Source organism: Hippoglossus hippoglossus, chromosome 11 (genome assembly GCF_009819705.1).
Source record: "Hippoglossus hippoglossus isolate fHipHip1 chromosome 11, fHipHip1.pri, whole genome shotgun sequence".
Classification (NCBI taxonomy): Eukaryota; Metazoa; Chordata; class Actinopteri; order Pleuronectiformes; family Pleuronectidae; genus Hippoglossus; species Hippoglossus hippoglossus.
In genome coordinates, this window is record NC_047161.1 from 16,487,941 (window position 1) to 16,501,924 (window position 13,984).

The 13,984-nt window shown below is 41.9% G+C and overlaps 2 protein-coding genes across 2 annotated transcripts; one reads left to right on the forward strand and one right to left on the reverse strand.

Annotated features, from left to right (window-relative positions):
• Nucleotides 1–721: 721 nt before the first annotated feature.
• On the forward strand, nucleotides 722–6,428 carry hdac1 (histone deacetylase 1). The gene is made up of 12 exons (XM_034599869.1): nucleotides 722–860; nucleotides 1,702–1,814; nucleotides 2,631–2,748; nucleotides 2,948–3,022; nucleotides 3,133–3,271; nucleotides 3,570–3,711; nucleotides 3,794–3,886; nucleotides 4,115–4,223; nucleotides 4,309–4,689; nucleotides 4,782–4,937; nucleotides 5,024–5,069; nucleotides 5,513–6,428. The coding sequence occupies exons 1-12, from the start codon at nucleotides 812–814 to the stop codon at nucleotides 5,538–5,540; spliced, it is 1,449 nt and encodes a 482-aa protein (XP_034455760.1). The 5' UTR covers nucleotides 722–811; the 3' UTR covers nucleotides 5,541–6,428.
• A 1,065-nt stretch (nucleotides 6,429–7,493) lies between these two features.
• Nucleotides 7,494–13,221, reverse strand: eif3i (eukaryotic translation initiation factor 3, subunit I). The gene is made up of 11 exons (XM_034599871.1): nucleotides 13,062–13,221; nucleotides 12,585–12,677; nucleotides 11,883–11,970; nucleotides 11,674–11,739; nucleotides 11,391–11,540; nucleotides 10,632–10,759; nucleotides 10,261–10,371; nucleotides 9,188–9,277; nucleotides 9,013–9,086; nucleotides 8,030–8,122; nucleotides 7,494–7,934 (listed from the first exon to the last, which is right to left on the reverse strand). Exons 1-11 carry the CDS (start codon nucleotides 13,062–13,064, stop codon nucleotides 7,853–7,855), a joined length of 978 nt encoding a protein of 325 aa, XP_034455762.1. The 5' UTR covers nucleotides 13,065–13,221; the 3' UTR covers nucleotides 7,494–7,852.
• Nucleotides 13,222–13,984: the final 763 nt, after the last annotated feature.

Sequence of the window (13,984 nt, forward strand, 5' to 3'; positions counted from 1 at the left end):
ATCATACCTCAATCATATCATTAAATACCTCAATCATATCCTTAGATACCTCTATCATATCCCTAATTACCTCTATATCATATCCTTAATACCACTATATCATATCCTTAATACCTCGATCATGTCCTTAAATACCCCTTCATCATATTCTTAAATAACCTGTATCATATCCTTGAATACCATTATCATATCCTTAAATACCTCAATTATGTCCTTAAATACCCCTTCATCATATCCTTAAATAACCTTTATCATATCCTTGAATACCATTATCATATCCTTACATACGTCTATATCGAATCCTTAAAAACCTCAATCATGTCCTTAAATACCCCTACATCATATCCTTAAATACTTTTCTCATATCCTTAAATAACCTTTATCATATCCTTAAATACCTTGATCATATCCTTAAATACCTCGATCATATTCATTAAAAACCTCTATCATATCCTTAAATACCACTATATCATAATACTTATATACCTGTATCATGTCCTTAAATACCTCGATCATATCCTTAAATACCTCTATATCATATACTTAAATACTTATATATCATATCCTTAAAAACGTCGATCATATACTTAAAAACCTCTACATCAATATACCTGTATATAGGTCCAGATGTGCACAGTCTAGACTTCACTGTCTGGTTGGGGCTGCAGCCTTTAGAGCTGCTCGCTCTGTCACACCGGCGCCTCCCGGTCGGGCGGGGAGCGCCTGTGATTGGTCGACTGGAGCTCAGCGCGAGCTCCCCGGTGCAGCAGCGGAGCCGGTGGGTGCGAGTCGGGGGGCTAATTGGTGTAAAATGGCGCTGTCTCAAGGAACAAAGAAAAAAGTTTGCTATTACTATGACGGTAAATATCCAGCTTGTTCACCTCAGACTCTCCCGCGGCCGAAGCGGATTCTGCGGCGCCTGCACGTTCAGGGCAATTAACGCGTTTTTTCCTCTTTTAAAAAAAAAACCCGAGTGTGCAGCACAACCCGGCTGAGCTAGCCGGTGTAGCAAGCTAACGTTAGCTTCCTCGATTGGCTAAGTAGCGCATCCCTAGCTGCATGAGCATGTTCGCTAGCAGATGGCCTGAAGCTGCACGCAGGGTTTCATCCGGTGGTCCCCTCACTTCCACGTTCTCCACTGACCGGAATCCATCCTTTTATTTTGTAAAGCGTCGCGTTGCACTGTGAAATGTGTATGCGAGCTAATTCCGGCGCTGATCACATCAGTCTGTCTAACAACTTCCAAGAATTGGGGAAGTCGTCGTGCACAATAATCACATCCACTGAAGCAATGTCACGTGTGACTCTTTGGTTTTGTTTAATACTATTTAAGAAAAGGGGCACATTATTGCCCCTTTATGTTGAAAAACCTCTGGGTCAGAAAGCGTGTGAATGATCAATAAGCAGCAGTCCTGTCAAATCGATCGTACTCTCGTATTTATAACTGTGTAATATCAGGTCCACAGGGTTTTGTACAGCATCATACTGTGAACATGTCAGAACAATCCATCAGCCGTGATGTGGATGTAGGTCAAACTCAGGACTTGTTCGTTTCCATCACGTTTAATTGATATTCAAAGGACATTTTTGAATGAAGTTTGGTATCGAGTCCACTCTAACTTAAGGGATATAAAATGTACCATACAATTTTGTAGTTTTATTTGCTATATAAACTTGTCTGCGTCCCTTTTTCTCTCCAAGGTGATGTGGGGAACTACTACTATGGCCAGGGCCATCCCATGAAACCCCACAGGATCCGCATGACACACAACCTCCTTCTCAACTATGGACTCTACAGGAAAATGGAGATTTATGTGAGTTGGATCACTCGACACAATCGTTAAGTTTCACCGTGGCATTTTAAGCCTTAACCATGTGAAATGACACCATATTCTCAAAAGTAGGGTTTTTTAAAAATCCATCAACTTGATTGTGATTGGTGTGCTTAGCCACGTACCTGAGATGAATAACTTTCAAAGAGATCAAAGGATTTCTCCATTGGTGCTTTTTATCACACAAGCCTTAATGAGTGTGTTTAAGTTGGCACCGATTAAAAAATTCCAGCGTTCACTGGTAAATCAAAGTTTCTTAAATCCCCATTTCAATAAGTTATCTGATCGGTAAGGTGATGATTGCTGCATAAAAAAGAATGTAGAGCTCCAGATGAACTTTTCCGACCAAACTCTTCATCGCACTGACCAGTCCATCCCTCCACAATGTCAGCATGAAAATCCCCTGGTCATCAACCTGGGTATTGATGACCAGCTTTCCGTCATTCTTGTCACCAGTTAGTAGATTCCTGAATTCAAAATGCTGCTGACAGAGGTGCTACAATTCCATCAGAACATCTGTCCCTGTAGTGTTAAAGCCTCATGCAATAGTTTTCATGTTTAGAGTTTGTGCTTGTGCAAAAAATGGTTTGGTATTTAAGTTTTCCTGCAAGTGTTGAGTCACACAGACAGCAGTGCACACAACACACAGAGTTTCTCTTTTTGTAACATGACCGCTACAAAGTGGGCAAGCTATTCTATTTGTCAGACACAGCAGGTCTTTGCGAGACCCCCTGCTGGCCAAGTATTACTGACAAGTGGAGAAAAGGCATCCTCACTACCTTTTGCTTCTGTTTCCAGCGGCCACACAAAGCCAGTGGTGAAGAGATGACAAAATACCACAGCGATGACTACATCAAGTTCCTGCGGTCCATCCGACCAGACAACATGTCTGAGTACAGCAAACAGATGCAGAGATGTGAGTGTCCACTTTTCCTCCAACAGATGCTGAGGTATTCTTCCTGCAGGGCTCACGTTCTCCGACGCTGTGCCAGAATTATGGTGCAGGGCCACGTATGCATACAGCCATGAGGAACTGTATTGTGTTCAGTTTGATCTTTAAACCTTGTTGCTGTCCACATATGTTAAATCTTTCTGTCCTGGTCTCTTCCTCACAGTCAATGTTGGAGAGGACTGTCCAGTGTTTGATGGTCTGTTTGAGTTTTGCCAGCTGTCAACAGGAGGCTCTGTCGGTACGTTGTCCCAACCACGCATACGATAATAATAGTGACACCATCTTCACAAAGGACTGACAACATTTTAATTAACGTCATATTTTGACTCTGTTCCTTCCTTCTTGTAGCTGGATCAGTGAAGCTGAACAAGCAGCAGACAGATATCGCCATTAACTGGGCAGGTGGACTCCATCACGCCAAGAAGTCTGAGGCTTCTGGTTTCTGCTACGTCAACGACATCGTCCTGGCCATCCTCGAGCTGCTCAAGTAAGTTGAGCCTCGCTGCTGCTCGGTTTCTACACCCATCTGACAGGGTTTGTTCATTTGGACCAAAAACAGAATCTGGCATGTATTGATAATAGTTTTGCTGGATTACATCCATACCTGCCATGGAGCTTTATGTGTGACGCACACAATCAAATCATTCTTATATGCCAAACACCAGACTGCTGCCTTTGACTTTTTCTTCTTTCTCGGCTGGTGCAAGTTCTGAATGCAGTTATTTATCTGTCCCAGAACTTGAGTCTCTTAGGATGTCATTAACAGAATTGTCTGTACTGTGTAGGTACCATCAGAGAGTGTTATACATCGACATTGACATTCACCACGGTGATGGGGTGGAGGAGGCCTTCTACACCACCGACCGAGTCATGACTGTCTCCTTCCACAAGTATGGGGAGTACTTCCCTGGCACCGGAGACCTGAGGGTTAGTTGTTTGTTCTCACTTTTTTTGTAGAAATCAGTTGTTACTTCTGCAGATGTGGACAGTAACTCAGTGATATGTGCAGGACATTGGAGCTGGGAAGGGAAAGTACTATGCAGTAAACTACCCACTTAGAGACGGCATCGATGATGAGTCCTATGAAGCCATCTTTAAACCAGTAAGTCTGATTTCATGAAGTATCTATGTAAATATACATCCTCCCTCTGCCTGCTGCGCCACCCCTCGAATGAACACTCCGGGGATATTTTTGTTGTTGTGAACACCGGAGAATCTTGTTCATAAGTGAAAGGCAAACTCCAGAGAAAGTCCGGACCTCATTGTGCGGACATTCTGTGGAGTTCATGCCTGAAAAGGACATTTCTGAGTTCTTCTGCATCTGTTTTAGATCATGGCTAAAGTCATGGAGATGTACCAGCCAAGTGCTGTGGTTCTCCAGTGTGGAGCTGATTCTCTTTCTGGAGACAGACTGGGCTGCTTCAACCTTACCATCAAAGGTATAAACACACATGTCACGCTCCAAAAAGCGATATCTTATAAACGTACTGGGAATTAAACATGAGTACGTGTCGACTCTTTTAGGCCACGCCAAATGTGTTGAGTACATCAAAAGCTTCAACCTGCCGCTGCTGATGCTGGGCGGTGGCGGCTACACCATTCGTAACGTGGCTCGATGCTGGACCTATGAAACGGCTGTTGCCCTGGACTGCTCCATCCCCAACGAGCTGCCCTACAACGATTACTTTGAGTACTTTGGGCCCGACTTCAAGCTGCACATCAGCCCGTCCAACATGACCAACCAGAACACCAACGAGTACCTGGAGAAGATCAAGCAGCGTCTGTTTGAAAACCTGCGCATGCTGCCTCACGCCCCCGGTGTCCAGATGCAGGCGATCCCAGAGGACGCCCCGCACCCAGACAGCGGAGACGAGGACGAGGAGGACCCCGACAAACGCGTCTCTAGTAAGAGACATCCATAGATGCAGAACTTTGGTTAAGTCTGTGTTCGCTTTTGAAGGTATATTAAAGAACTATGCCTGTTGTTCTGTTTCCAGTTCGGGCCCATGACAAGAGGATAGCATGTGAGGAGGACTTTTCTGACTCTGAGGACGAGGCAGAGGGGCAAGGAGGAGGCCGCAGGAACGCAGCCAACCACAAGAAGCCGAAACGAGTAAAGAAGGAGGAAGAGAAGGAAGGAGAGGAAAAGAAAGGTAACTGTCGTTCCCAAGACAACCTTGTATTTGGAGTTAAATTAAATATGATTATTATTTTATTCATCTGTCTTGTTGCTTCCCAGAAGTGAAAGAGGAGGAGAAGGAGGAAGAGAAGATGGACACGTCAGGGTAAGAGATGCACATTCAAAGTACAGTAGTACAACAGATTGGCAAAGTAACCAATTTTGAGAACCATCTTCATTGTGTCTTATTTGATGTTTTAAAAGAAGGAAAATATTTGCTTTCACTTCTGAAGTGCAGAAAATAATGCTACCTTTTGTGCACGGTGGGTTTTGTCTATCAAAAACCATTCTGCTCCTGTCTCGTTGCCCCAACCCTCATTGCTGGTGACATTTTCAGGTTGTGAGGATAAAACACCAAGCTTCTCATCTAATTACATAAATGAAGATGGTACTTTTCAGCAACAGAAATTACATTTGACTGCTAGGAACAGTCAAGTGTCAGTATCATAGTTGTTTCCTGATCAAAGCCGTTTTGGTAAAATCTAAGTTACCCTGCTGACAGTTTGTTGCCAGATATGTTGGTGCTTAAAAACATTGTTTGTGTTCCAGACCAAAGGAGGAGGTGAAGACAACTTGAAGCCCGGCACGGAAGAGAATGACAGTCGTACTATTTTCCTCGAGCCCCACTGATTCCTCCACTCTCCTCCTACGATGACAGGACCTTCCTGTATTCCACTTTTATCCTGTGTTACTATTGGCCGACCTGGTTTACATTTTGCCACACCTGTTTCCAAGCTCAGTGAAGCACCAGTTGTGTGGGTGTTGACCAGAACGTTTACACAGTATTTGATGAATGATAAAACATGTGTTGCCCTTTTCTCTTCTGAGTGTTAACCCCACCCACCTGGAGCTCCATGGAGTGAAAAACAAACGCCATAAATCCTTTCCAGCCATTGTGTGAACCAGGTCTGCTGTAATGTGAAGATCTACAGCGTTACTCTTCCTCTCATGCCAATTCAGATTTAACATATATGTGGGGCCCATGAAAAGTTACCTGCAGAGACGTAGATGATTTATAAGTCTAGTGCTCACATGCAAAAATGTCTATTTATGGTACTGTTAGAATAACCAGCATTCACCAAACTGAAAGTCTGGCTTTGCTGTGTTTATTTATCAGTGAATGCATGTTTAGAATGATGTCGCCTTTTACTGTGTACATAATACTCTCCCTTTTACCCAGTCAGTCCCTGTTCTATGCTCAGTGTTAATTTTATTATTTTTTTTACTTTTAACGTCTGTCCCTTCATCCCGTCTTATGAAGACAGTGTTTTTCAGTGTTTCTCCTCCTGAATTGTTTGTGTGTGAATGGGTATGAACATTGTGTTGGGGAGTGAGTGACCTGTTTTAGATATTTTGTACCATTATAAAGGTGGAGTGAGCTGCTCCAACGCTCTACATGTGGCTGTTTGGAGTTCTATCCTTGTGAAATGTGTATTATCATGACTTTGTAATAAAAAATTAAGAAAACCGATGGGTCACGTCTTGATATAATTTACAGTGCACTCTAAGTTTATTCCAGTTGTGTATTTTTATGGTTCAATACTTCAGCAGGTATTTGTAGTTTAGATGTCACTTAGCAATGAACCACTACTGTCGGCTGCGTTCAGCTTGAACAAAAGGATTGAAACGTTACATTTAAATGTAAACGATGGTGTGGAATACACAAACATTGCAGCTGTGGCAGCAGGGAAGGCCATCCTTGGCATCGAAGAAAATCTCGGTCAATGTTTCACACTTTAAAATACGCTTGGTGTTTCTGTCTGCTTTTGCCAACTGGAATAGCTGCTTCCAACAGCTTGATGTGCACCAAGTAGCTGCCACATTTGTAGGCAACTTTAGAATCTATAGAGTGCAACACCTTTTAACCCATTATGGCCGGGTGCAACATATGCCACCATTTAAGAATGGGTGTGACGTTTGTGTACTTTCCCTAGAGTCGGATGTGTTGTCATAGACTGATGAAATGCATCGTGATTCGCATCAGGAATACTAAATATAGATGGAAAAGTTATTTACTTGTTGACAAATGGTCTTATTTCCTGTCATATCCAGTTTCAAAGGCAAAGCAAATCTTTTAAAGTTTCAGCTTTTTAATGTTTTTCTTTTCACATTTCCATCTGCTGAAAACCAAAACTTTGAGCAGTTTCTCAGAATAGCTTAAAGTTTACGGCAGGGTTTATACCCACAGCTGTTGATTGGATGTCACCTTTTAAACACCCACTAAGCGGGAGAAAACATAACTCCATGAACGTAACTGCTGCACATAAACATGTCATTCAACCAGGAATCTAACAAAACTACATAACGTTTGTGATTGAACGTGCCTCAACACAAACCCTACCGCTGCTTTTTGTTTTCAATTCCAGCAGGTTGTTAATATTTTATTTAGTACCTCCGCCAGAGATGTTATGTTTTCATCTGCGTACTACACAAAAACTACTTCACACAGATAACCTTGGGGTGGACTTGGTAGTTCTGGTATTGGGAGTTTATAGTTTAAGGACTAAGAGATCCACAGATCACAAAGACATGACTTCAATAGGTAATTTTTATGGTGATTCATGGTGGAATGGCTTACAACAGTGTTAATAAGTCAAATTCTACTCGGTTGTAGAAGCAGATTAAACAAAGTTCGGAATCAGGGGGTGTGGCTTAAAGTCCAGTCACGCTAAACGTTGCAGATCAAGGATACAAAAGTTTTTACTCTTATGCTTCTGATATCACCGAGACAGTTTCCAAGTGTTATTACAAAAAACAGCCTTTTAAAAACACACCACACTCTTAACTGAGAAGCAGTCAAATAGCTCTTGTGACCGGCGACCTCCCTCTTCCTGACTGGGCCGAGTGTTGCGGTGGTTGGAGCTGTGGAGTCGAGGAGCCTGATTCTTCTTATGCCTCCAGTTCAAAGTCAAAGTACTGTGGGTCAAAGTAATGAATCCTTACGTATCCGTCCTCTCCTCCACTGCTGTAACTGTAGACGACAAGCACAGGAGCACAAACACATTATTACAGAGACTACTTTGTGTTTGACACCTGTGTTCTTTGAGAAGCGTATCTGTCTCCTACCTCTTGCCATCGGGGTGGAACGCCACACAGTTGATGGGGCCGAAATGTCCTTTGACTCTGCCAAACTCCTCCTCATAGGCAGCGTGGAAGAACCTGGGGATAGGAAAGAAGTCATGTTATCACACTGGTATTATACCATGTGATTAGTGAACAAAGAATTACATTGTTGCATGGTATAAATCTATAAACTACAAAACAGTATTAGGGCCACTTGAAGGGGGGAATTCTTGACATTTAGAGAAATGAAGTCTTAATATTACAAGAATAAAGTCATAATTTTATGAGAACAAGTTGTATTATTGAGAGAATTAAGTCAGAATTTTATGAGAGCAAAGTTGTTAATTTTCAAGAATAAAGTCATAATACAAGAATAAATTCAGAATTTTAGGCTGCGTAAGAGGGTGACTATCAGAAGATCAGTCTGTCGCCTGTGTTAAGATGAGGAATGTGTAGCATCTTAAGTTATACTTTAGTTGAACAATAAAATGTTTAATCTTTTGGCTTATCAGCACCACATTATCATAAGTATCAGGACTTTGGAAAGATTGTTTTCTATTCTGAAAACAAAACAGACTTGTGAGGCTGGCGGTGGCAACATCTGTGTGATGCTCAGTAGTTTCATAGTTTCTCAGGAATCAATGACATCAGTTCAATATTTTTGATCCAACTAATAAGCGGCAAGGAGAAACTGCTAGCTGGAATTTAACTCCTTCAAACTCCAGCTAGCAGTTTCTCCTTGCTGCTAATTTCCATAAAAATGTTTCTTTATTCTCATGATATTGTGACTTTGTTCTCCTTAAATTACATCTTTATGGTCGTAATATTACCACTTCATTCTTGTAATACTACAACTTTATCTCACAATCTTCAATATGGTCCTACTAATCCGTCATAATGAACTGTGCCCAGTATAGTGGAAATAAAAAAGCATCTGGTGTTAAACATTAGGTTTAAAGCAGAGAGGTTATCTTTCTCGACCTCACCTGGCCTCAAACTTGCCAATCCTGGTGGAGGTCGTGGTGACCTCCATGGCTTCCTGCCCACCTCCCATCACCACCTGATTCAAACACACACACCGAACACAAGTGTTACAGGTCAATGGGGCTAGACAGTTTTTTGTGGCAGTAGGACACATGTACTGTCAAAGTTTTCTCTTACATGATCCATAATGGGGGAGATGGCAGCAGAGTTGACATTTCTCTCTGTCTTGAACGTCTTGATGTGGTCGAGAGTAGCGGAGTCAAAGAGCTGAGAGGAAACAGAAGACACCACATGCTCAGTGGTATATCAGACAGAGGGTGATGGTGATACACTAACAACAACTAACTATGAACAGGCACAGCAATAATGCTCAGTGAATACATCAATATGATACACTGAAATGGTTAAACAGTCTTATGCTTAGCAGTGTTGCACCAAGTTCCCCTTCTTGCTCTTGTCAAAGTTCAGAGCGCAAGGGTAATAGATTCAACCAGGAAATGGTGATACTAGATCTAGATAATCAAAAAGAAACTGGAACCAGTAGCCTCACGTGTTAATCCATTAGTTTGGACTGCAAATGGTGGTTTAGACTGTCGTCAAATAGCGCTACATATGGCGTTAGTTGGGACCCTTCATCCAGTACGAGCCGCTTAAAATACAGAGCAAGCCCAAATGTGGAGACATACGCTCACTTTCTCTCACTGCAGGCAAATCTGGCTGCAATCTGGCTCGGGTACTCGGATGACTTTAGAAGAGTAGTGCGAATTCATTATTTTTAACACCCACAGCATCTCCGCTTTGAGGACTTTGTTTTTATGTTGAAATGTCCAACGCTGCCAAATGGCTTTTACTTAATGGTATTACTTATGTTTCGTTAATCCCTCATCATTCAGTCTTTAATTTAAATTGCTGTTGAATTATTTTGCTTGTCTTTGATGTTTTGTTTTCTGGTTTTTATTTGTCCTCATGGTAAAGCACTTTGCAACAGCTGTTTTGAAAGGTAGTCATTATTATTAACTAGTCGGTTTGTTCCACCAGCAGTTGTAAACACTGTAATAAACACTGGGTGTAGTGTCTTGTCCAACTCACACAAAATGACTGAAATGCTGGTAAATGACACAGGACAATTTTCAAGTATAACTAACATTGCTTGTGGAATTATATTTGGTCATTATATGCAACTTTAAACCACAAACAGAACTGTGTGATTACATTGGCATTAGTAAGCCTGGAGAGTTGACAGTTCTTACCTTGGCGCTGTTGTCTTTTGAGGCACTGACGAACATCGTGAGGTCCACAGATGTCTGGATGTCATTGATCTGTTTGGTGTGCTCCTTGGCCTTCTTCAGGATCTCTCCAGACTGTGCACAAATAACAGGCATCAGGACATGCTAGTGGAAACTTTGCTTCAAAATGGCTCTCTCCCGACTTCCTGGTTACCTGTGCCTGTACACTTATATGTATATATGCTTTACATCCTTACTCAATGAAATATGCTAATACATATTTTCTGGCAAATTAAGTACTTATTCTCCATCTGAATAATTTATAGCTCTGGTGTCCATAACCACTTTCAGATTTTTTGCAGTCACTTTATTACATTCCCATATGTGACCAGTACCTTGGCGCTGAACTGGTTGAACTCTCCGTTCTCGTGACCAGCGATGACGAACTCTCCCAGAGGCCCCCACACTGCACTGGTGATCTTGTGATCGTTGCAGGGTAGCGACAGGTACGGCTGGTTGTCCTCTGCAGAGACGGAGGGATTCGCTTGTTATTCCACTGAGAAGGTCCTGCTGATCAATGTATTCTCCAGCAGTGTTACTGGGTCATTCCATGTCAAATCATCACACTTTGGAGACTCACTATCACAGATCTTAATGAAATGATGGTTTGGTCACACGAGAAACTTAGAGAACTGAAATCTCATGTGTCATGGATCCTAGTTAGTGAGCTGACTGACGGGTTATTTGTCTTTTAATATAGGTCACAGAGAAATGGTTCACAAATAGTTTAAAAGCTCTTTTCAAGCTCAATCTTTATCAGTTTAACAGTTTGGATACCCCCCCCCCCCCAATATAAAAAATAACAGCATTGTGAGTGATTATAACAGTTAATTACAAAAACATATCTTAAAATTGGTTAAATTTTCCTCACAGACAAACATCTAACAATCTCCCTTAATGTTACAAAATAGCCATATATTAGCTTACACCAAATAGCAGTGCAATTATGACTTGTTAATACAAATTTGATAAAATCCATGTATAAAGTAACCCAAGACAAACGCTAATAAGAGCTGGTCTGATCTATATTTAAGGTAAAATAATTGAAGTCACTGCTGAGTGAGAACTGTTTAAGTGCAGTGTGTGACATGTACCGATCTGCTGTGGATCCCTCAGGTCGAAGAAGTTCAGGAAACACTGGTAACCCATCTGCTTGTCTGTGGAGAACATGATGATGTTGCCGCTGAAGTCGAAGCCGCACGTCCTGACAGCAGAGTTGGTCTGGAGCAGAGCCAGCTGTTTACCTGTGCAGCACAGTGGGACGGAGGAGCAGCAGGTTAAGTGGTTGCAGGATCTCAAACTACAGCTGCAACGTTGAAATCTGTAGAAAGTGAAATCTAACTCAGCTGAGACAGTCTGCAGCTAGATTTGACCTACCGGTCTGGCAGTCCCACAGTCGACAGCTGTTGTCGGCTGATCCTGTCAAAACGTTTTTAGTGTCCCCTGAGAGACGTCATGTTAAGGAACCAAACATGTACGACAGCAGCTATTAGAGCTAGAGACACTGCATCACTGGAATATGAGCTCAAACATTATATACTGTATATGATTGTGATAAAACAAAGTAAAGTTGTTGAAAAGGATACAGTCACAGTCGACACACCACACAGCTCCTGTGTGTCCATTGTAGGTGCCCAGCCTCTCGCCATTGACAGAGTACCACACGTTGGTAACCTGTGGAGAGCGACATTGGAGAAGATGCAGTGGATAAGTTGCAAAATACACTTGCACCGTGATAACAACAGGAAACAGAACATGACCTGATATCAACCAGGGTTTCTGCTGGGCGTTAAAGTCGAAAATTCAATCATTTGAACTAAAGGCCTTAAAAAAAAGACTTTATAAAATATATTAAAATGTAATGTACTAGGTCTGAAATATGTTGAGGTAGATCTGAGATAAAGATACATTTGCATGTTAAATTTTGTTTGTTTTTAAAAGAAATGTTTTGACAGCAAGTTGTAGTACTTTCGCAATTATACAATTATTAGCGGTAACAAAAATACAAATAAGATCAGCGTGGAAGTGATAACTGAGTCTACAAACGCCCGGTCAGAATCGATCTCAGGAAACCAACAGTCTCTGCCTGTAGTTTGAGAGATAACTTGACATTCTGAGAAATATTCTGTCCTAGGCTACTTCACCTCATCATTTACTATGGGGATGTGTCAGTGATTCTCAGGCTCTGATATTCCAGCGTGTCTGTCGTCCTTGACATCGGTCTTATATGTATATGTATTATGGTCTTGAATTGCAGATGTTCTTGCTGAAAGGAGCAGTCAACTCACCGTGTCTTTAGCTACTGAGAACAGCAGGTCTCCCTCCCTGTTGTACTTGATTTGGGTGATGGACCTCTCGTGGCCCTGCAGCAGGATGGGTCTCTGTGGGGAGGGATGGACGTTGAAACAGATGCGGAGAACAACAGCTGTAAACTACAGGGGCAGGAGCCGCTTGGATCTGGTCAGGTGCTCGCACGAAGACGCATGGATGCTGTCGTCTGTGCTCACTCACACCGACGCATCAGTCACTGGTTTGTTTTTATATAAAAGTTACAGACACTGAATCCCTCCGCATCACCTCCATCGAGCAGCTAACACCAACCAGCTCACGTTCAGCTCAACGTTGACTCATTCAGAAGCTAAGCTAACGTTAGCCGGGACAGACATGCTAGCTACACCGAAGCTAACGCTGCGGGTTAGACAGAGAGCGCAGTTCTGGGCAGAATCAAACTCGCTGGGTTTTATTAAAAGAAGAAACACACTAACCATTGTTACCGGCTGTGAGCTGCCACTCTGTCCGGTTTGTTCTCTGCGTCGCCTCAAAGAGAGAAAAGATGAACACTCGTGTTACAGGCGCCGGAGCTGTGGCGGAAAAGGAAGTAGCTTTCTTCTTCTACTTCTTGTTTGAGGTGCCGCTTGCGTCCGTGGTGCACTTACTGCCACCTGCTGGAGTCATTGAACTCACTCTGAAAGATATTCACTGTTCGTACAGTAAATAACATTTAACCATCAGCTCATCACAGTAACAGCAAAAGAGATTTAATAGAAAATAACAAAATAAATGGGACTGAAATGTCAAATAGAGTAAGATGAGTCATTAAAACAATTGAATTGTATATAAAATGTCTGTCATGGTGCTTTTTTATTATTTAAAAAAATCCTTAAGAGGTGATAAGGGATTTTTTAAATGATATTTAATAGGAGCAAGGTGTGAGTGCTATAGTGAAAGTTTTGCTGATTTTTCTCCCTTTCATTTTCTCTAACTTTCTCCAGTAAAATCTTCTGAAATCTGACATTCAGTTAGTGAGGGTCACCATAAATAAGATTGAGGTGAAAATTCTTTGCCACCTGTTAAGGATTTTTTTCATAAGCACAAGTTATGAATGTTAGAAGAGCTGAGGACTCTGAACCACCCCTGCCTAATTTTCGACAAGGAAAACCCCTGTATAATGGGCCACCTCTTCTTATCCATTTACTCCTGTTTCTCTTAATTCTACTTTGTATTGTGTGTAGATTTCTTCCTCTCACTAACAGACTGTTCTGTGGATGTTCACATTTTGTCAAACGCTTTCACGATCTTTGTTACAGGTGTGAATGTGTTTTGCAACATAATTGCTGCAGCAACTGTGGAGTTTCTCAGTTTGTGATTGGTAACATAGGATTTGTGCAGCTGTAATGAAGAGTTAGAG

Bases quoted from the DNA above. Each gene is read 5' to 3' on its own strand.
- hdac1 (XM_034599869.1), top strand. From the start codon at position 812: ATGGCGCTGTCTCAAGGAACAAAGAAAAAAGTTTGCTATTACTATGAC. The intron at 3,272-3,569 runs GTAAGTTGAGCC...TGTACTGTGTAG, and splicing joins GCCATCCTCGAGCTGCTCAA to GTACCATCAGAGAGTGTTAT. The intron at 3,887-4,114 runs GTAAGTCTGATT...CATCTGTTTTAG, and splicing joins ATGAAGCCATCTTTAAACCA to ATCATGGCTAAAGTCATGGA.
- eif3i (XM_034599871.1), bottom strand. The intron at 11,971-12,584 runs GTGAGTTGACTG...CGCTCTCCACAG, and splicing joins TCTCAGTAGCTAAAGACACG to GTTACCAACGTGTGGTACTC. The intron at 10,760-11,390 runs GTACATGTCACA...CCGTCTCTGCAG, and splicing joins GAGGGATCCACAGCAGATCG to AGGACAACCAGCCGTACCTG.